Source organism: Macrosteles quadrilineatus, unplaced genomic scaffold (genome assembly GCF_028750875.1).
Source record: "Macrosteles quadrilineatus isolate MER2022 unplaced genomic scaffold, UCM_ALF_1.0 Scaffold_9__3_contigs__length_116548681, whole genome shotgun sequence".
Taxonomy (NCBI): Eukaryota; Metazoa; Arthropoda; class Insecta; order Hemiptera; family Cicadellidae; genus Macrosteles; species Macrosteles quadrilineatus.
In genome coordinates this window covers 82,587,428-82,611,224 of record NW_026542602.1, presented here as the reverse complement: position 1 = coordinate 82,611,224, position 23,797 = coordinate 82,587,428, and the positions used below count along the sequence as shown (strand labels likewise).

General features: G+C 34.7%; 1 protein-coding gene across 4 annotated transcripts; it reads left to right on the top strand.

Annotated features, from left to right (window-relative positions):
* Window positions 1–95: 95 nt before the first annotated feature.
* LOC129003012 (protein lifeguard 1-like) lies at window positions 96–22,094 on the top strand. 4 transcript variants are annotated; one of them, XM_054431199.1, is made up of 7 exons: window positions 97–297; window positions 4,038–4,070; window positions 13,918–14,015; window positions 16,498–16,658; window positions 17,470–17,580; window positions 18,957–19,116; window positions 21,655–22,094. In XM_054431199.1, exons 2-7 carry the CDS (start codon window positions 4,040–4,042, stop codon window positions 22,021–22,023), a joined length of 930 nt encoding a protein of 309 aa, XP_054287174.1. In that variant the 5' UTR covers window positions 97–297; window positions 4,038–4,039; the 3' UTR covers window positions 22,024–22,094. The 4 variants fall into 4 exon arrangements, with proteins under 4 accessions (XP_054287177.1, XP_054287174.1, XP_054287176.1 ...); XM_054431201.1 differs by lacking the exon at window positions 21,655–22,094 and adding an exon at window positions 20,232–21,254 and having other exon boundaries at window positions 107–297; XM_054431202.1 differs by lacking the exon at window positions 4,038–4,070 and having other exon boundaries at window positions 96–297.
* The last annotated feature ends 1,703 nt before the right edge of the window (window positions 22,095–23,797 follow it).

Sequence of the window (23,797 nt, the reverse complement as noted above, 5' to 3'; positions counted from 1 at the left end):
TGTTCTAGAGCGACGCTACTAGCGTTGGCAACACTTTGGTAACAACTATCTGATTGGATGAAAGCAGACGATTACGATATCGCGTTGTGGGTGAAGAGAAGAGAAGAAGTTACTGTTGGTATTGGATGGTATTGGTTACGTGCGGTACGGCTGTCAAATAAGAGTTCTAGAACAAACAAATATTATCGTGTTGGCTATCATTAATTAATTATTGTGCAATATTGTGTATTTTTTTGTTGCCCGTGACTTTGTAAGCAAAGTGTCTGTTGGAAATTTAATCTCGTGAGATTGTCAAAGGTATTCCTAGTCATTAACTTACGTATAATTCACGATACATTTAGTCTAGGCAACAGTCCAAACATTTGAACATCAACCTACACTTAACTTAGCCTAGTAGCACATTGGCTTTTAAAACACTTTACCATGTGTTTTCCTGCATTAAAAATACAATTGATTATGACTTAAAACCAAAGTTCAACCATTGTTACCTTATTGAGGATATAGGCCTAGGCCTCTTTGTGAGCCTCGAATCTCCCAAAACATATAACACTGATTAGGCTATTAAAACACTTCTTACCTAATGATTCGATTTCATCGCTATAACAAGCAACGTCTAGTTTTAGAACTCAAAGAATCTAAACAAATCAGTGATTTTAGTGCGACCTTACTTAAAAGCTTACCAATGTAAGCTGGTGCGCTGAGTCATTTTGAAGATGGCACAGCTACATCAAGGCCCAAACACAACCATTTTGATGTGGTGTCCCATGAGCTACTTGTAGGCAAACTTGAAAAGTATGGTGTAAGATGGAACTGTGCTGAAGTCCTTGTCCTGCTATCTGGCAAGTCGTAGGCAAGTTGTTTCAATAAATGGGGCCTCCTCCTGCATTAGAGACATCTCAGCCGCAAGGTTCAGTGCTTGGCCCCCTCCTTTTTAGTGTAGTGGTAAATGATCTGTGGCTAAATGGTTCCACTCTCCTTTTCGCCGATGACACCAACTTTTTTTGGTTCTGGTAACCAGAGGAAGTTTAAAAGCGCAACTGCACATCGAAGCTGACAATCTTTTAGAGCCAGCCTAAAACTGGTTTACAGCAAACTGTTTGAAAATAAATGCAGAAAAAACCCAGTCCTTGCTTTGCACTCTGAAGCCAATCAAAGAAATGGATGAGGCGGTAAAACTCCTAGGGTTCTCGTTGGATCCCAAGCTAAGCTGGAACTTGCACATAGATAGGGTATGTGCATGTCCATCCAGGGTAATCTGCCTCCTACGGAAACTTGGGCACGTCATACGAGACAAACTGTCTACCATGCTCTATTCCACAGTTATCTTATGTACGGCTTGGTATTTTAGGGCCACTCGTCGGCAGTGGAGGATATCTTACTTCTACAGAAGAGCTGTAAGTTAAGAATATAATGTCAGCCGATCATACAGAAAATTGCAGGCCCTTTTTTACATTTTTTAGCCAGTATGTGTTGAAAATCCTTACACACTACTGAAAATTAATGTTCATTTGTTTGACAAGAGAGAGATCACCAATATGGCATTCGGTAAGCCCTACACCTCGATATGCCACTATGTTGTCTCACACGCACCCTGAAGAGCTATCCTCACAATGCCATAAGTCTTTTTAACACCCTACCAGAGAAGGTGCAGGAGATGACCAGCATCTTTTAAAACGGCCATTCGTAATAGCCTGTTAAAAAGACACTATATAGGCCTACTCTCTGGAGGAGCTGAGCGAAGAGCCCTTAGAAGTTAAATGAGAGACCTTCCCCCATCAAAAGTTAAATTCCGCCACAGCCTAGTTATTTATTTTCTTTGTATGTACAAGTGTTTTAATGTTATATTCGACGCAATCTATCCGACATTGTCGATCCTCGATGCAGGAATCAAGTATCAAATGTTGATGAATGGAAGTATTCTGTTGATTTTGAAACGTCGTCATCTAAGAACAAAAATCTACAATAGACCCAAACTTAGGTGACCATAGGCCTAAAGATCAAGAGTCGGTGTTTTCAAATTGCTAACTTTAATGGTAGGCCTAACTATTTTATTACAGCTGTTAAATTGTTTTTGCCAATTAGTTCAGAAGAAAATTTGGGTCTCTTTTTCAGAAAAAGGATTTAGGGTAAACTGTGGAAAATCCACAGTTAAGTTAAGGTTAGGTGATTTTTGAGTTGTTTTGATTCGTGTGATTAAAGCTATAATCTGACCTAACCTTACCTTAACTGTGGTTATTTCAAAGTTTTAAAAGTGGCGGCCCTCTTCTGAAAAAGACCCGAAATACTAACTTTTTTCTGCCTAACTTATCTTAAGTTACCCAGAGCCAAGAATCGATAGTTAGGCCATGACATCTCCACTTGAACTCAGAAAGTGCTACCGGGTGCAATTATGTCGCCATTAGGAACTCTCTTCATTTTAATATTGTTCAAGACCAGAAATTATGCAATATTTCTGAGGATTTGAGACACATGTTGATAGCTTGAAAATTGAAACGTAATGTCATAAGTATAAATTGAAGAATTTTGTTTTAGTAAAGTTTACTTTAAAATTTTTCTTCCTAACCAAAACAATAATTTTGGGTTACTTTATCAGTAGAAAAACTATTAAAAAGCCAATAAAATAGGCCCATCACCAGGTTTTACTGCAACCCGAGTAGGTAGCCTATTAGCATAATTATATTAATATTGTGGATTTAAAAAATGTCCAATAAACACTTTTTTGAACTAATTGAAAAGTGCAGAGAACAAAATATGTGTTAGTTGAATTGACGCTTCGTGCAAACATAGCAGAATAGGTTTAGAAGAACCCAGAAGCAGAAGCCTGTAAGGTGCTTCTTTCATGATTCCATGCATAGGGCTGCTTCCTCAAACTTATATATATGGGGCTATGCAAATATGTAACCACAGGCTATACTAACATTAAATTTACTGTTCAAAATAAAAATTTAAAGAGTTAGCGTGTTCATTGCACAAAAGTAATTTTCCCCAGGATATTGACTGATGGTAAAATAATATAGGCTAATATGGTAAAAAGTGGCTGCAGATTTTCCAATCGTTTTGTTAGGCCTACATTGTACATCTTGTGATATGTTAGATAAACCCCAAGCGACCACACAAATCTATAAAATTGACATTTATCTGCCCAATATCCTTCATTCGTAAATTATTTTTCAGCATACTGTAATTGCAATTCTTTATTTTCTATATAGATAAAATTAGTTTAATACTATGAGCAAGGTTTCCCTACTTCCTCCTTTGTTTATTTGTTTGCTTGATTTTGTTCAAACTCAGTGCTAACCTATTTGTTTATATGCTTAAGGTCGGTCACATAACTCTATTAAAATATGTTTCAGACATGTTACAAAGTTGTTTGACTTCGGGTAGCTTTCAAAGATAAAAAATCTTATAATAAGGTGTTACATGCTAGGCCTAATTGCTTAGGTATTTTGTAAGAAACTACAAACATCTAATAAGCTAAGTAGTGTCGAGTGTGTTGGAATGTTGGCGCAATGCATCAGTCATTAGCTACAGTAACAGTATTACAGTACAGTAGGCCTAATTGAATCTGGAAGACACAACTGATTTTAACAAATTGTTCTCAATGTGCTTACAACTTGTTTGTCTCTGTCTACTGTCCCTGTAAGATCGAAATTAAGAAAATATTTAGGGCTCTTAAACAAAACAAGGACCTTATAAATAATTTCCATGACCTAAAAATTTAAAATAAATTGAGATTATAAATATCTGTAAGCCTATATAAATATTAATCTGGTTTTGTTACAAGTTATTTTGTTTAGGAAATGTTTTCGATACGATTGTGTGTTTTGCTACATGGATTAAGTGTTGCATTTGGAAAATTCCTTCAGGCCTATATTGGTCAGGACATATCACCTCGTTGAAATTCTGTGTGCAACTTCGAGGTTTTAAAGAATGTTGAATTGAGTGTTCAGTGTTGCAAGTTGAATTTTGTCTATTTCAATGTGTACACGTTGTGTTAATGTTTGTGAAGTCTTGATCTGTTTTGTGTTTGCTTACAGAAATGGCGTGGCAGCAATCAGGATACCCACAAGGTTGATATATTTTGATTTTTATTTATTTTATCACTCATACTTATTTTACAATCTGGTCTGATATGTCGCCTGCTTGATTTTTAGAGCATTAAAATTGATTAGTTTTGCATGATTCTGTTAGATTTTAATCTTAAAAAGAGTATATAATTTTTTCTTGAAGTGCTTGTTTAGTAAGTAATATGGTAATATGCTTCTAGGCATTAATATCCTTTTATTGCTGTAAATTATTTTTTAAGACAGGCTATAAAATGCTATCACAGCTTATAAGCGTATGTGGTTTCTATATCATGTGTTAATATACAAACAAGAATCTTTTATGCTGAAGTTGTGAAAGAATATCTAGAAATATTTAATATATATATTCTAATTTATATAAAGTGGAGAGATGCATTAACTTGTAGTGGTTCCTCAATCCTTTGTTATATCGTTGAATACTCTTACACTCAATGATTATACCTACGGTTTCCATTCTATCAAAAAATATGTCGAAGCCAGAGTTTGATTTTTAATTTTAAAAATTGCTCTTTAGTTGCTCTATACGTTTCAAAACTTTCTTAAACATTCATGGGTCTAGATTGCATTTGTGTAGGTTCTGTAAATCTACATCTTTTACAGCATAGCTGTGGTTTGAGGGCAGGTTTTTTATTTGGTGTTGAAAGAACCTGATTGACCCATGTAAATTCTAAGGCATTTATTACAGTACTTGATTTTGTGCCTTCTAGATCAATGATTTGTTGTCTTTGTGGCTTGTTTGATTTAAACAACCTAACTTGCATGATGTTTTTTTATCAGCTAAGGTGATTTTGTTCCAATTCATTTTTAATGTGCAGTGTATATTATATCCAAACTCAAAAACGAACACCATGTTCCCAGCAACCACAATCTGTTTGCTTTGGTGAATTTCCCAAATAGGGAATAATAGCTATGACCATTAAGTCTCATGGCACAGACAATGGAATAGTCTGTGCTCCTAGTGACCTAGACCATAGACCAGTTGGCTTTTTCATTTTGATGTCCCAAGAGCTGAATCCATTCACATGCATATGCGTCTGTACTCTGTTTATTCAAACACGTTTGTGAACCATTGATAAGACGGTGGGAAGGGGTTTCTTGGGATGATTGGGCTTTCCCATTTTTACTCTCGAATGACAACACTTTACTATTTCTTTGTAAACCATTTTGTAGAGCATTTAAAACAAATAATTTAATATGGAAGCCTTATTAAACGCTTAAGACTTCTTTCACACCAGCGCAGTGCACCCTCGATGTGAGACGACCCGAAATACTGAACTGTTTGTTTTTAAGCTCTTTAAGAAGGTTAAGAGAGAAATTGGTAAATTTTATGTTTTGAGTGATCAAAAATGAGGAAAATCAATTTTTACCTCATAAAACACCCTATAAAATCCCGTTCCCATGATCCGATCATGCTGGTTCGCGAACTCATTCAAGTTTATCCTGTCTTACACCTTCAAACCAAATTTACAACACCTTGACTAAGTCTGTGTAATTTTTTTAATGAATTATATATCGATAACCATGGGAACAATATGTTTTATAAGAAGGCAAGTATTCGCCTGAGCGAGAATGCTCTTCTTTTGGAGCAGTATAACTTAATAAAACTCTGCCGCATTGAACCACTAAACAGTAAACCATGATTTTGAGAAAAAAAGTTATATTTAATAAAGTACTATATAGCCTACTAAGTAACTTAAAATTATCTCTCTAAATGCATTTTAATAGTAATCCTCGGTTAAATAATTAACAATTAATTATTATCGATCATCCCTCCACCTTCACAATTTTAACCTGGAATTAGTGAATCATGATTGATTGTCCAATTTGCAAAAGAAGAATTGGTTTGAAAATAAGAACATCTTGCAGGCAATACTTTATTTCATCACAAATTTAAACATTTCCCTCAATATACATTTTGGAAACTTTGATTCTCATTTAAAAAACCTACACCAATAACAATTCTCATCTTAAATTGCCATCTCACTCAACTACATTTTTCAAAAGATACTTCCATTACAATGGCATTTAAACTTTCCCTCCGTCATCTTCAGCTGGAGTCAGACTAGAACAGCTTTTTTAAAAAGCAAATCAAAAAAATACTCTTGGCCAAGGGTTACTTCAGTGTTCGAGATTGTGTCCCTGATGGGTTATGTTAGGTAGTATTTTTAAAGAAGTATAATTGGTATAGTTTTATTGAAGAACCATTGTTTATTGTTCATTTTTAATTTTAGTTCTAAGATATTAATTGACATGACCAATGCAAATTTTGTATTTGTTATTTTGGTTCAATAATTGAGTTACTAGTTATGAGTTATGCAACGCATCCGCGTCACATGATGGTCAAGGACAAAAATTACTCATCCCCTCTCCTCATCCATCCAATCCGTTAAAAATATGCATTTGAGCGTGAAGGCGTAATGCATAGTAACTGGGGACCGAGCTTTGCTCGGGGAACTTTTTCACTATACTCTGAGAGCATTCTTTGGTCAATTTAAATCTATCCCAAAAATATTATTTTGCGGTCTATCTTTTCTTTACATCTACTTAACTTTTATCAAAATAATAATATGTCCTATCATAGTTTACTGAAATGATTAGAAAGAAGAGTTTTTAACAATTTGTTTGGCTCCCCTAAACGGCCTAAACTATAGAAAATACCCAGTATTTGTCACGCTGAATTCGAAAAAGGCATACTGGCATTGTTAGTATCATCACTGTTCCACTGTTTACAATTTTACTACGTTTGATTTTCTCGATGGAAGTGTTAATTGAACTATATTCCTGAAAAAGGAAACTGGCGAAACACATTAACGGCTTAACGCTGTGTTTTGTCATGTGGGTGGATTGGATTGAGCGTAGTTGGTTGGTTAATTGCCATTTGCCCAGTTCCGTTCTTCTGTACTGTGCGTGTACAGAATTCGCGAAATTGCAGGATGAATCAGAATCAGCTGACATCGTCGTCATCGGTCGTCGTCTGTCGGCTGCAGAGCGAGTGCAGTAACAAAGAGTGTACACTGTACAGTAATCGTGATGCACAGTTGTACGGTTGTACTATCGATCGTATCGATAGAATGAGATCCAATTGTCCAAATTGGAATGGACCAATTACGATTGATCCAATAAGATGTCTAGAAAATTATAATTAATATTTATTTTACTCAAACCCTAAGCAGATAAATTTCAATTTGCAATTAATAAGTTAAGCATTCATTGTCAATAATGCCTAAGGCAAAATCACAACCGCCTAAATGTGATAGGCCTAATTAAATTACTCTCGTCTTGCATTCCAATATGATAAAAATGTTAAACATGTCGGTCGTGCCTGAACAATACAGTATAAATAGGCCTACACAGTTTTTCAAAGACCCATCAAAATTTACTCTTGTGGCTTATGAAAATTTGGTCGACTAATGTCACAACAATTTTTATCTCAAGAACTTTGGCACTGTGTTTACACATCAACATCAACGATATGAACAACTCAGTACTGTAGTTCTTTACATCTTTGGTTTACATTTTTATGCAATTCGCGTGAATGAATACTGAATATCGATTCTGCCGTTCCGAGTTCGATTATGAGATCGATTATCGCTTCTGTATCCCCTTTTGCATTTGGATCCACTTGTATTGCATTGCATTTGCACTATTGAATTGCAGATTGCACTATTGCAGTGCATGTAACGCCGTTAACGGTAACTGACAACTGGAAACTGGAACTGACTGAGTGACTTTTTTTCATTTATTTACGTCACAGATTTCTCCCGCGGCCGCGGCTGTGCATACGCATAGATCAAGTTTCTGTGGTGTTTTTATTTATTTAACACGAGATATCTTTTGACATTTCAAAATTAATAACTCAGTTAATTGGTTTGATCACATTGTTTCTAGTAACATTTTAGCATGAGCTATCAAAACTACCAAGGTGGTAAGTATACATTCATATTATGGTTATTGGTTCCAGAACCATCGAGCCTTTTAGGTTAGGTCTAAAGTAGGTTGTTGGGTTTTATCATGTTCAAGGTCACAGAACAGGACAACCAATAACCAATAAGCTGACGATAACAATAAGTCTTGTTTACCGTTTACCACATAATACAAAATGATTCAGGAAACCATAGTTTTGTTTACCTAGTACAGTAACAATTCAATAATTCTTGGGCCCTATGGCTGGTCAATATTAGTTGTGCAATAACTATAGGCTCATTATGTAACTATACCTTAGGCCCAGAGGCTTTATGAATAATTGCATAACCTACTGCACTTTTTACCTCAGGAATTTTATATTAACTTGAAACTAGGTCTATTAATATTTTTAAAAGTCATAGGTAGTAGCCTACATCTTGTAACCTTATATTGTTTCCATGCTATCAAAACCATGTTTAACTTAAAGAATTACTCATTTATTGAACCAAGTATAGACATATTTACATGTCATTGGTTACGTCAAAATGATGTACAATGTCATTTAGCTTGCAAAATTACGATAATGTAGATAAACGAGGAGTCGCTCACTGAAATTAATTAGTGATGTGCGATACAGGTCAATGTATCGATAGGACGTATCGATATGTATCAGTACAAGTACCGGTATTGTAACTTATCTTCATGTATCGATTTTTACCCGTATCGGCTAAGGTTGTGATTTACACTGTTTTTTAATATACTTATAGGCTATTCTACTTCCATAACAGTGCACGGTTATTGAACCTCACAAGATTGTTTTCTGGTTTATCAAAACATTTCCACACGAATGATCCTTCAGTTTTCGCCAACTTGGTATTGACTTGCCAATCATATATCAAATATATCAGGCTCCTAATCTAGAAAACTATAGCACTGATTGGGTTTGCCAAGTTATTAAGAAATAATATAGACTGTCAATAAGCCTTCCTAAAGCCTACCATTCACAGCATCCCATTCACAGCATGGACCCTATGTAAAATTTGTAATATTTGACTGTAAATCACATTGGGGATTTGTAGCTAATATAATAGGATGTTTGACATGAATTTAAATTTGACACTTTACTCTCAGAACAGGTAGAAAATTTTAAACTTGAATAACATTTTTTACAAAAAATGAACAAATACAATTATACAAGTTCATTTTATCAGCCTCAGTTGTTATCAACATGTTGGAGTAAAAGATCTCAAGGACAACCATTATGTAGCACCTCGTTTAACTCAATTTTATACTGGCTTACAATGTTACTGAATTTTAGTTCACAGCCTATGTTCTTTTCAAAACGACCTGGACTATGCCTATTTGTTGTAATACCACAGACTTAGTCTGTGGTAATGGCTAAAAATATTAGGCTACAGTACAATAACTAACACACATTGAATAAATTTGTTGTGCGTGGAGCTCTGTGCGTTGCTTTCCAGACAACACATATTGACTGTTTAATTTAAGGCAACAACTCAAAAAAACTATGTAGGCTACCAGTTTTGTATAATCAATCCTTTAGGAACGACTTTAGAAATCGGTACCAAAAGTGTTGTCAATAGTAAAATTCTTAAAATCTATTTTGTGATGTGGCACATTTTATTATCTCTTCCAATTTTTTCTTAATTTAACAACCTAATTATTGTTTACTTAATAATTAGGAACTACTTAAATTTTTGTTTTCAATATTTTTTCCATGAAATTGAACTATTCACTGTATTAAGTTAAGTTTGCTAATACAGGGTGATTCTAAATTATTGTGACACTTTTGAAACTCTATAAATGAAAAACTATACAACCTATCATCACTGGGTGCAAAGCAATTGAAATGCACTTAGATTCTTAAGTATTGTTTGACACCACTCTGGTAAACTTAGAGTACGGTAGGCCTAGTTATTAATAGTAGTCATAACTTCTACAGACATTTTTAGATTTTAACCACAATTTTAAATCAATTACACACTTTTACCTCTCTAAATTTTAAAACTTCATACTCTACATTGAATTGTCAAAGGTTAATACTGCTAGGGGTCAATTAGTTCTATAATTTACCGCTCTGTTATTTTTTCCACCATTATTGTAAGCTGCGAGGAACCTTCAAAAAGCAAAAAGAGTTCTGTCTTTTAGAGTTTGGGACGACTTAAATCATCAAATGGGTGCGTACTGTGCAGCCAGAGTGGTCACATAGAGCATTTATAGTTTTTAGCCTAATCTTGTTCAATTTTCTTTCACTAATCACCACCTATTGTGTATATACTTTGTATGCCACGAGTTTCATAGATTTTAAATTGTGTAATTAATTTAAAACAGTACCTAGTTCCGAATCCAAAAATTTCTCTAGAGGCTAATTTTGCTAATTTTTACACAACTATGTTTACCAAAATAGTGTCAAACTAAACTTTAGAATCTCCTCTTTCAATTGATTCTCACTCCGTGATGATAGGTTGTATAGTTTTTCATTTATAAAGTTCCAAAAGTGTATAAATAATTTAGAATCACCCTGTACTTTATTAATCTACTAGCTGGCCCGACAGACGTCTTCCTGTCCTAATGTGGTTTTATGTCAAATGCTCGTTCATTTTCAAGATGAGCTCGTTCCCATGGCTCAATCACGTCCAGGTTGAAGTTCGTTCGCTACGCTCACTCACCTTTAGGTTGGAGCTCATTCGCTACGCTCACTTGCCTTCAGGTTAGCTCGTTCGCTACGATAACTCGCGTCCAGGTTGAAGTTCGTCGACAACAGCTAATTTGCAACCAAAAGGTGATTGAGCGTAGTGAATGAACTTCAAACTGGAGGGTTAGCATAGCGAACGAGCTAACCTGAAGGCAAGTGAGCGCAGCAAACGAGCTCCAACCTGAAGGTGAGTGAGCATAGCGAACAAACTTCCACCAGGAAGTGATTGAGCCATGCGAACAAGCTCATCTTGAAAATGAACGAGCATTTGACAGAAACCCCATTAGGACAGGACGACGTCTGTCGGGCCAGCTAGTTAACAATAAATATAACACTGCCTTAAAAGTAAGATGCAGTAACAGTCTACAGGTACACTGTTAGTAATTAAACAAATAAATAAATAGGCCAATAAAAATATTGTTACATCATTAATTTTATAGCGTAGGCCTATAAAATCTAAAGTGTTTCTATTTGTTATTATTATAGTACTGATATACAAAAATTAAAGCTTGTCAAAAATACTTCTAACAGATTTTTACATTTGTCTTATTAAAACATTCCAAAGTGAAGTTTATTTATCATTTTTTCCTGTTAACAGTTTGCAACACCACAATATACCCTGATGACAAATGACTCTGACAGACATGCTAGATTTGTATCTTTGTAACACCTTCCATGTCATGGCATGAGGTTGTATAGAGCGTGGCAACGCCCTTTCAATCACAGAGTCTTAAGAGCCATTGTAACTACACTACCACTGACTTTCGATTCTAAAGAAATAGACTTGTCGTCCTATTGTAAATTTGTGTTTCATGTTTGATTAGGATTAATCAGGGATGTCATTAAGCTTGTCCTCTTTTACGATTTGTAAATCAATATCCAAAGATAATGAACTCCCATGTACTTGTGAACCAAAATTCTTGTGCATTATTATATTAGAGAGGAAAATCATTTAATACAAGGGTTTTTCAGAAAATAACTTTTAAAAATAAAACAACAAGTTTATACATAAATAAATTGTATGAAAAAGCAATTAAAATACTGCTTGTCTACAAAGTCATAATGTCAAACAAGTTGAATCATTTATCGTAGCGTTGGTCAAGCCTTGAAATTCCTTTCTCGGAAAATTGTTTGTCTTCAATCTCAGCCATTGGCCTACACACAACTGAAACTCCTTATTGTTATTTAAGCGCTGTGCTGCTAACCAAGTCTTCTCTTTTGGAAACAAGTGAAAGTCACTCGGAGCGAGGTCTGGACTGTAAGATAGTTTAGGGGATCCCATTTGAATGAATGAATAAGATCTTGTGTGCTATTCCCCATGTGAGGTCAGGCATTGCCGTACAAAAACAAAATCTTGGACAGTGACTTTCCTCAGTGGTTTTGGATTGAAAAATAGTTCTCAAATTGTTTATAATTTGGCCAATATAAGACTTGTTAGACATTTATGTAAATATATTTATGCAATTTTTCTTTGTATTTGTATTGGCCAAATTTGTTTTCTACTACTAAACACTAAAATTTTGGATTATCGAAATAAAAAAAAAAAGTTTAAAAAGCCAATCTTGTAAAATTGCCAAATTTTACCATAAATAGAATTATTCTATGCAGATTTAATGAAAGCAGCCCAATGGTATGAAGAGCGTACAATGTCTGATTACTCACTTGTCACTCACAGAGTCATGCTATTATCACTGTCTGTTATCTGCTGGCACAGGTGATTAGTTGATTACTCCACATCATTGTTCATCCTCTCAACTCAGTGTTGCCTCGCTGAGTGTGTAATAAGCGTGTTGTATCGCTTTACTTTCTAATTTCTTTTTTTGTGCACCTTAGGTAATTTTATACATTTTTGCCATACCTACTAGCATTTGATGATTCAGTTGATTATTGTGACTCTTGAGTGTTAGCCTAGCTGTGACGTCTTAATTATCGTCTTCAAAATAAGTTCAGGGATTAAAAATATCAATTCAGAAGGGAATATAACCGGTTTGTTATGCTAGCTACCTAGTGCTCAGCTCAATCATACAGTAAATTTTGTGTTTTATTCCTACCTTGTTGGTTGGTATTTAAATTATATTCGAAAACATTCAAGAAAAATGATACCAAAGTAAAGAATACTGAAGTTGAGTTGAATTTGGAACTTTTAAGTACTGTAATGTTTGTGAGCAAATTTGACGCTGAATATTTGTACAATTTTTTCTAGCTGTAGCATAACTAGGACTAGGCCTAAAGATGTAAGATGTAGAAAGATCTGTAGAGAAAAAGAGCTCTTGTTTCTAGTACTGTACCACAATTTAAACAAGTTAAGCATAAGGGTGAGTCGGTGGCTCAGTTGGTAGCTTCACGGACTTCGGGCCCAAGGCAGCAATGTCGTGGGTTCGGATCCTGGTAACTGCCGCAAACATTTTATCAGTACAGTTCACCTTCTTACTATATCGGCTCACTCCTTTGCTTTGCTGGATACGTTCCACGCACATATCTGTAGTCTATGTGGACGGGAAAATGCAAGGTTAATAGAGGCTGCCAACCTCTTTTATTAAAAAACAAAGTTTATGAGAAACTGAATATTTAGTCGAATGAATTGCCGAATCCATTTTAGTCATTATTCACTGTCCCAACTAGTAATATTACCTGATGATGTGATGATAAACTGAATAGCATTTAGTTAATAGGCCTACCCACCTTTCCTTCTTGAAGTTTTCTCTAAACTATGTTATATTTTAACAAATTCGGTGATTTAGAGCACATGAGATATCACTGTTATCAGTGAAGAGATGTCTACATTGTCATTAAACATTTCTTCACCGCTAAAGTATACTCAATCCAACGTTTTACAAGCGTTTGTCATTTTCTGGTCAGTTCCGATAATTAAAATATAGAGTAAATTAGCTCCTCAATTTAAAACAGACTCTTTTATTTACAAGATAAAAAAAAAATTTTATTAGGATTAATTTAGGCTAGTAATTTGATCTAAAACAAGAATATAATCCAATAAGGTTTCCTTGCAAACAAAAACAATGTTCCAATAGTTTTAAGACAATGAGCCTAAATAGATTTCTCGTTTATTTACTTCTGACTGCATGCATGAATCAATTTCAATTTAAATTCAGTGTAAAAGCAACATTTTTCCAACATGAATTAAAAGTTAAGTTTTTCTATAAACTTGTACGGCAGTTGTGTTGGCCTTATTCTGATGTTAGTTTGTTTCCGCAGGCCCCCCACCACCCGCAGGGTTTATGCCCGGAGGCTACCCAACTCAAGGAGGCTACCCAGGATACCCGACACAACCCGGATACCCACCAGGCTTTCAGGTACGGTACCAGTTTTACTGATAGTAGGATATCACTTTGGATACTGATGCTCTAATTGAGGGTATACCAGATGTCAAGAATAATTATGTTATTGCTTTGTCTTTAGAAAAACAATTTATTGTTTAAAGAAAAGAAGTCGCAATAGAACGACTTTAAACACTCAAGGAGACACATTTTATTCAGGTTTAAGTGTGTCTACAAGGGGCAAAAATTGATATAACCAAAGAAAGGTTATTTTCAATATTAAAAGTTAAAAATAAGATAATTGTAACTGAAATTCATATTAAAGTTGTCTAGTTCTTTGAATGAATGTTTGGGCCATATATATACATGTGGATGGATTAATTAATTTTAAAAACTACTAAAATTTTACTATTTTTGCTTTTTTTCTTCTTTTAATGTTTTTTAGCAATAATACTACCATTTCGTTTGGAACTGACAGTTGGCGTCTGTTTCCATGCAGTTCTAGCAGACAGACATAAATCATTGTGTTTGGACGTAGAGTGTTTGTTTGTAGTTTGCATTGTGCAACAATCAACGTCTTTAGCCACAAACCCTTTGCCTCTCCCTGTGTTGGGTCTGCCCTTTCAAATAGCCATGAGTGAAAAATAATCATCATGGTTGACAGTAAGAATTTTATATATATAGATAAATAAAAACATAACCAATTAACTTGGTACCGAAGGTATCGGTACCGACATTTCACCATCGATTCTCGGTCCTGGTGGGCCGGTACTTTTCCCAAAAACCGGTTGAACCGACATTTAACATTAAGTGCCGACCTATCACTAGTTAGGTCGTTTCTCTTTTTCTATCTTTTTCTAAGATACATTTTGGATTTTTAGGCCATTTCAGTTAATTGGCTATTTTAGTTGAGAGAAGTTATACTGCCTTGTTGTAATCCAATCTATCAGTTATAATTACTGTATCCAACGTTTTGTCTTGTATTCTAAAAAACATTTTGCCCCTAGAATATTCTGTTAACAGATTTTGCCAAAGATCTGTCGGTACTTTGGTATTATCCGGAGGCCATTTATTTTAAAGGTATTTTTTTAACAGAGACCAAAAATAACTATATAATTGCTAATTGGAAAGAACATACTCTTACTGTCCAAATTTGGCATCATTAAGGCCCGTTTTGCCAGAAGCGTCTCGTGCGTCTATCGCTCAGCGATTATCGCTCCGCGTCTATCGCTGCCCACTGCTTTGCATTGTTTTAGGTTAGTCTATTTTGCCAGAAGCGTCTATCGCTACAGCCGCCAGCGTCTGTAACTGAGACGCTAGCGTCTGACGCGGACCACTGCTCCTGGAGCAGACGGAGACGCAGTCGCTAGCGATTATTACTAAAATAAGCACATGTATAGTTGTTGACTTAACTTTTGTTTCTTTAAATAAGTTGTATTTTCAAGTTTAGTGACATGTCACAATCAAATTGGGGATTCAATAATGAAGAAGATAAAAAACTGAAAAAACTAGTGAAACTTGGTCTCGTCAGAGCGGAGGTGATTTTCAATTATTAATTTAAAATATCCCTCTTCAGGTCTCTAGACATACTACGCACTTCTTCCCTAGGTTTACACAACATTTCTAATATCTCTTTATCGTCTAATCCTCAGCTAACAAATACTTAACTATTTGCTTTTTACAGTTCATTTTCAGAAACACTCCTTTCGCCATCAAAGTAAACCATTCACTGATCAAATAATCGCAAGGAACAGACGCTTCTGGCAAAATAGACCCGAGCGATAGACGCTGAGCGATTATCGCTCTAGGGATCATCGCTGAGCGTCAGACGCACCAGACGCTTCTGGCAAAACGGGCCTTTACAATTAGCGGCCCATGAGCTCTGCCTTCCAGAAGGCAGCGATGTAGGCGAGGATTGAGTTGAATGTGTCTCGCTCCCGCTAGCTGCCACATTTACTCCGCCAAGTAGGTACAGTATTTAGCGCGCTGTGGCGGTTGGCTTATCATAAAATATGTTTGTAGGAGTTTCCTCGTTTTGTTATGAATCGAACGATACCAGATGAGTCGTCACTCAGGACACTGACCCATATACGTAAAAGGTATTGCGCGCGCTCCGGTCAACGACCTGACCTTGGCCTACTTGGAGGAGATTTGGCAGGCGAAAGTATGACTCATCTGGTATCGTTCTACAAGTCCTACAAACATATTAATGATAACCCAACCTAACTTAACCACCGCAGCAGCGCCCGCTGTATAAGGTTGGCCTCCGGATAATACCAAAGTACTGATCTGTCTCTTGTTTTTTACACTAAAATATTCTTTTACCAGTAAGGGGTTTTTATCTTCAGACACTCTATAAAAATGTGGCATGTACACTCACAATTAGAAAGACAACAATATGTCACCAGTTATGAAAAAATGGTAAACACTATGTTTTCAACTAAAGAATCAATTTAATACTATACTTATTTATTAAGGATTTAAGTTTTATCTTTTAACAACTGTATGCTTGGCGTAGCCCCCGCCCCCTGGAAGCGGTTATCCTCCCGGAGGTTTTCCAGCTCCTCCTGCATTCCATCTCCCCCCAGATATGAGCAACGTAGAGAGTGGGTATGGCGGCGGTGCCAACTCCGGCGCCTTCGCCTTCTCAGACAAATCTATCCGCATGGGCTTCATTAGGTAAGTTGCATCAGAACATTTCCTGATCAACGATAGTCAAACTTTAGGAAAGAAAACAACTAACTTCCCCCCCCCCTGGCCCGGTGGGGCTCTGTGTGTATTGTTCAGTTTTGGTGATGGTAAGTTTATGTTGCTTGATGGATTGTTGTGGATTTTTTTAAATTACAATTAGTAAAAACTAAGTTTTTTTTAACTTTTCTGAAATTGAATCCCATTCTCAGGTGTGAAAGAAAGTAGTTCAAGTGAATTGATCTGGACTATCAAGAGTTTTGAATTATCAAGAGATTAGATTTATTAAAAAAGCCATTCAAATTACAAAGAACTCATTATTTTTATTATGTAAGGTACAGAAAGTTACAATGAAACAGTTTTTTTTTAATTTTAGTTCTAAAATCTGTTATTTCTTTTTTTTACAAGACTTGCATCATAGTTGACATAATTTAACAAAAAAAGAGTGTGTCAAACACTTCTTCTGTTTGAAAAAATTTGAAACGTTTTCATTACTTCTGACTTCTGACTTTACTCTACCTCTTTCTACAGCTACGATCACTTCTTTTTTCTGCAATCAAAAGAAACTCGTATTCATGTTTAGTTGCCATGACAATACCACAAATACAGTTTCAACCATGGTTCCACATAACAAATACAGCTTCAACACAACAAACACAGCGAACCAAAGAACTTACTTGTACAAGCAAACACTGTCTGATAGGATGTTTAGTTTCCTGTTTATTACTAGTTATAAAAAAATACCAAATAGCCAAATATGTTTGTTGTTTTGTAAATTATCTAAGTGTCTGTGATTTTACAGGAAGGTGTACAGTATACTCATGGTCCAGATAGCTGTCACTGTCGCAATAATTGCTCTTTTCACATTCCACGAAGGTACAAAAGTCTATGTCCGAACCCACCCCGGACTATGGTATGTATAAACCTAGCAAGTTTACCATACATGTTAATTTTAGTGCTATCAGCAAAAATACTTTGGTAACATTCAAACATAGTTTTTTTTTTTTATTGTTGTAATAGTTTTTACATTTTAAAATCACATTTATAGTGTTGGCCAATTAAAATTGTAATACCATGAATCACACTATTTATGATTTCTTTAAGTAACTATCCTACTGACAATTTGTTTAGCTACAGGAGTTTTTTAACAATCATAGTTAAGACTTGGTATATCTTAAAAGGTATATAATTTAAATAGTGCAAGTAGGTAGACTTGTCATTTTGTTCTAAGATCTGAAGTCTGATGGTGTTTCATTTTTGTTATGTTTGAGTGTGCTGTCGGAGTGTAGTTGACTAAATGTTTCTGTTTTGTATAATATTGTATGATGTTTTGAATAAAAGGGATACTTTCTAGCTTGCCTTATGGGGAAGTGTAGGTAGGCCATAGAACAACAGTAGGATCTTGATACCTCCAAAATGCAAAGGTTTGAGAAGGTGTAATACAAAAATTTTGAGATCCTGAGTGTTGAATTCTGACTACGATTTTATGTCACGACCTTCATAACTCGACTTTTACACACTATACCTTTATAGCTTGAGCCCAAGCTATTTCTATGTACTGAAGAGTAACTGTAGAAGCAAGTTAATGAACTTATTGTGAATACATGTTAGAGTAATATGTAGAGATTGTAATTTAGGATTAACGTAAGTCTAACCTTTTACATGTTAATTTATATTAAACTCGAGACAGATTTTTCTGTCTTGTGTATGTAAACATTGCCTAACAATCCACCTTTAGCCTTGAACTTTTCTTGGTTTTCCAAAATCCGTGGTAAGATTTTAGGCAAGATTCCACATTCCCAAAGGATTTTCACTTTTTTCTTTAACACGCCATGAACTGACGTGTCAATGTTTAATGTCCACACAGGTAAATGACGACATGACGTCCGACGTCAAGTTAGATATTTATAACTCACGTGTTCTTGTCTTAAACCCCCGCAAGTAAGGCTAGGTCTAAATATCTAAAGCAATGCGCCATGTTACAATTGAAGTTACCCTTTTCTATACTGTAGTTTGTCATGGGGATCACTTGCTGGGTCGTAAATAACATCTACATAACGTTCTGTAAAACTAGATAACAAATTTTGTGTGGGTTCACCGAGAAATCTTGTCTGCTGAGTTATCTGAGCCGAGTTTGTGGGACTAGACTGTATTATGTAACAACAATACACCCTACATAATTTGAACAGAAATATACCTTAAAACTGTAATCTGCAGCTGATTGATAAGGGAGCAAGTTTGATCTGTACTGCCATCTACTAAGGGTTTGATAGACGTGTGTTTGTGAAGGTGGTTGGCTATGATCTTCATGTTTGCCACAATGATCACTCTGGCATGTTGCGGAGATGTAAGACGCAAGGCCCCGATGAACTTCATTTGTTTGGGAATCTTCACTTTGGCCGAAGGGTTTCTACTTGGCTGCGCCACATCCATGTATAAACGCGAGGAGGTAAGTTTTATTAAGCCGTGTTATATTAGCTGAGTTAAAAACCATTTAAATTAGAGGTACATTAAACATCCAATGGTACAGTAAAATGAAATTTGTATTGTAATTTGAAACAGTAATTTTTTTATTACTCGTACTCTACGTTTTACATCCAGTAATAGTGTTTTCATAACCTCTTTAAATATTAAGATTATGTAATCAGTGAGTCATTAATAGTGACTTAACAATAGTTCCCAGAACCCTAGACCACTAAACCTAACAGTAACAATATCACAGACCACCATTTTTGCTAGACACCAATTCAAGTTTATATCAATATTAAAAGGCAATAAAAAGATATTAATACAAATGTAAATTTCATTTTTGCAAAATTTGAGCAAAAATTACATTTTTATCATTAAATCAATATAAATATTTGTTAGAATTATATGTTATCATTGCTCAGTTATTAAAGAAAAATTACACACATTTTTTAGAAAGATTTAATATAAATACAGACTTTACATGTTGTCATTTTGTAGCTATGATTTTAGTGTAACTTCAAATTTGGAACAATTATTTGAACTATGAAATCCATTCAATAATAATTATTTGTCACCCCCAAGTCCCCGTGGACCTCTCTCTACCAAAGCTCTTGCGGACCATCTTTGGTTTGTGGACCACCTGTTGGGAACATGGGAACCCCTGCTTTATAAATATGTTTATTTTACAAAAGTCGCAGTTGAGTAGTTTTGTCATATAATTATTTTTCCTTTTTTTATTGAAGATTAAAAGTTCTTTGAAACTTTATCTTGTACTATCAAAAACCGGTTAATATGTTTAACTTGCCTATTTCAAACTTCTTACTTTCTCTGTAAGTATTTTCTGAAAACGAAATATTAGGAAAGATGTTTGTTAGTGTGTCTGATAAACTTTGGCTGCTAACCATAGAATTTGTCTGGTTACCTCCTTATTTCCTTTTATTTTTCCTGTTGCTTGTCCTGTTTTATTTTCTTCTCTATCCTCACGTCCTTTCCTACCTACACTACCGTCTTTCTTGCCAATTTTATCCAAATTATCAAACAAGCTGAATATCAAAAACTTTCTGATGAATAATTTAACTCATTTTCATTTTCCAGGTGTTTTTTGCTGCTCTTATTACTCTTGTGGTAGTTGTCGGGCTCACCTTATTCGCTTTCCAAACAAAGGTCGATTTCACTGCCATAGGAGGAATATTATTTGTCGCCGTCCTAATTTTGATGGTGTTTGGAATCATATGTATGTTTTTCCCTGGAAAGACAATGATTCTTATCTACTCTTCGTTCGGAGCTCTTCTCTTCTCCGTTTACATTGTCTACGACACGCAGATGATGCTGGGTGGGGATCACAAGTATTCCATTTCTCCTGAGGAATACGTTTTTGCTTCTCTCAATCTCTACATGGACATCGTCAACCTGTTTCTGTACATTCTCACCATCATTGGAGCATCCAGGGATTAACCTAGTCACATTCCCGTCATTGTAATATATGTGGCTTTCACTTGAAGACTGTTTGTTGTTTATATGTGAATAAACACATAGATTACATAACCTCTGAATATAGTACACACTAGTAAACATTGTACAGCCATTGTTAAAGTTTAATAAAAGCAAATCTATCTTTTTCCCTCTAAGATTCTTGTGATATAACCTATTTTGTTAGATTCTATTAATAATATTAATAATTATATTTATATACATGTTCGTTCCTAGTTCACTGTCTGTTTGGTCTGAAACAAAAGTTTGGTGTTAAACAATGATTTGCATTTTGGAAGGAGGATTGTGTTTAGAGAGAACCTGAGGTTAACCTAGTGTTAGTGTAGTATATTGTAATTATTATGTTGAATTGAAATTCGTAGTCACAATTTTTATTTGACTAACAGCAACCATTGCTGTGTTATTTACTTCTGCAAAATTTGACATCAAAATAATATGCTGAATTGCTGCATTGTGCAAACATCATTACACAATCTGCCTTAAGCCACACTTTTTTTATCCTCGGCCGAGATGCTAGAAAAATATTTTAATGTAGTTGTTTTATGATGAAATTGTATGATGTGTATCCCAACCGTATGTATTTGCTGTAGTATTAATTTTTGTATCAATAAATTATTGTGTGTAACACCAGAACCTTTTTTCTATACCTTTCTCTCTTATAGCTCACTAAGGTGAATGAATAAAGACTGCTTTACAGTATTAAAATACTATTTTACTTGGTATAAAATAAAGTTTCATTTACATTATAAAAGTAATAATGCTTTGATTTTTTTAGAATATATTATTTTGTCTCGGTAAAATTACCAAAATTCTTGCACCCACAACACGCCATTTCAGATGTTTTTCCCGAAGTTTGCTCTTCTCAGCAGATATGAAAAATATAATTTTTTAGGTTATGATTTTAGCTTATGGATTTAAAAATACATAGTGTTGTGGGAATAAAACTTCCCCAATAAAGACAATGTAGTTTTTAAAAATATTGCTAGTCTACAAAACATAAGAATTAAATTGAATTAAAATATTTCAGGTGTTTTATGCAGCCGCTATAACTCTGGTGGTAACCGTGGCACTGACCGTGTTTGCATTCCAGACATCAATAGACTTCACAGGCCTTTGTGGAGTCTTGTTCATAGCCACGATTGTTTTGCTTGTCATTGGTATCCTGATGATGTTTTTCCCAAGCAGAACCTTAAAATTCATCTATGCAGGATTCGGAGCGCTCTTGTTTTCAATTTACATAATTTACGATACACAAATGATGATGGGAGGAAATCACAAGTACTCTATAGGCCCTGAAGAATACATTTTTGCAGCTCTGAACCTGTATGTTGACATTGTTACATTGTTTTTGATGATATTGCAACTTTTAGGACTACTCGGGAGCAGTGATGATTAGTGATGATTGTTATCAAAACAAAAACCCAATTAGTTTAAAGCTATTGATGTTAAAATATAAATTACTAAATATGCTTGTTATATATTTCTTGTATATATTTCAGTGGATTTTCATTTTTCTGATTGGATTTTCACTAAAGTTTTCTTAAATGTACGCCAGATTTATTCCCAATTCAAAAAACAGTAGGTTTTACGAGAACTAAGGTTTGCTGCTAAAGAGGGATTGTGAGAAGTTGTGTTTTAGTAAAATGTTATAGTTTAGTATAAAATAAATAAATCTGTCAAATGTTATTTAAAAAAATCATACAGTTTATAAAATACCCCCACCGCAGCAAACCTGCAAACTAAGCAAATTTCCATTTGCCTGATTAGATTATTCTCTGAAATGTCTCCTGAAAAAATCACATTTAAATTCCATATTTAAATAGCATTAGTTTAACGAGTACTTGGGTTTGTTGCATCAGGAATGGTAAACAAGTGCTTTTGTAAAATGTTAATAGTTTAGTATGATTTAAAAGCATTTTCCATATTGGATCAAAATAATGTTAAAACAAGCAAATTACAACAGTTTATTTATTTTCCTTAAGAATAACATGGAAATTTGAAATTAAAATTTTGTTGGAATTTTCTCCGTAGCCATCAGGCCTCAATATACTATATTAATATTTTATATTAATTTACTAAATTAATTGTTTTTTAAGCTCTACAAAATGATTTGTAAAGAAATTGCTAAATTTTATGTTTTTATGGTCCAAAATGGGAAAACCCAATTTTTACCCCATAAACCCCCGTTCCCATAGTCCGGTTAAAGTAAATGTAGGTTAAAAAAATTAGGCTAAATTTAATCAAAATCGGGTCATTTTAGATAGTTATCGTGCTAATGGACACACACACATATATATGTATATGCGGCAGGAGATTATCGATGGTTCAAACAATTTTTATAACACACAGCAAAGTGTAAATATCCGCGCCAGAGCTGCAATTAATTGGTGTAATTCTGTGAACAAATTATGCCCTTATGGTGACTGGTGAGGATCCTCATTGCGGCTACAAGGGAATTATGCATTTATACTCAAAACCGGCCCTTACTTTAAAATACCCCCGCCGCAGCAAACCTGCAGACTAAGCGAATTTCAACTTGTCTGATTACATTTTTACTAGAATATTTCCATAAAATATATGAGTATTTGTACTATGCTGCAATGTAATTGGACGGAAGTCTGTATTGTAGCATTTAAATAAATAAATAAATAAGACATATTTATTCCCTATTTAAATAACATTATATTTAACGAGTGCTTAGGTTTGCTGCTACGGGGAAGGTAAAAAGTGTTTTTTGACTATACGTCAATAGTATAGGATGAAATAAATAAATTTGCCAAATTTTATCAATAAATATATCCATAAACAAGTAAACTACAACGATTTTCATTTTCTCCATAAGAATAACATGGGAATTTTAAATTACACTATTTTTGAATTTTCTCCGTGACCGTTAGGCATACAACAGCGCTTCAATATACTAAATTATTTCTTTTTTTAAGCTCTACAAAACGGTTTAGGAAGAAATTGCAAAATGTTTTGTTTTTAGGGTCAAAAATGGGAAAAACCCATTTTTACCCCATAAAACCCCCCATAAACCCCCGTTCCCATGGCCCGATTATGCTGGATCGCGAACTCGTTCGAATAAACGTAGGATTACACGTTTGTACCAAATTTCATCAAAATCGGATCATTTTTGCTCGAGTTATCGCGCTAACGGACACATATAT

Coding starts and splice junctions, on each gene's coding strand:
- LOC129003012 (XM_054431199.1), top strand. CDS start 4,040: ATGGCGTGGCAGCAATCAGGATACCCACAAG. Junction 4,071..13,917: donor GCAATCAGGATACCCACAAG/GTTGATATATTT, acceptor TTGTTTCCGCAG/GCCCCCCACCACCCGCAGGG. Junction 16,659..17,469: donor ATCCGCATGGGCTTCATTAG/GTAAGTTGCATC, acceptor GTGATTTTACAG/GAAGGTGTACAGTATACTCA.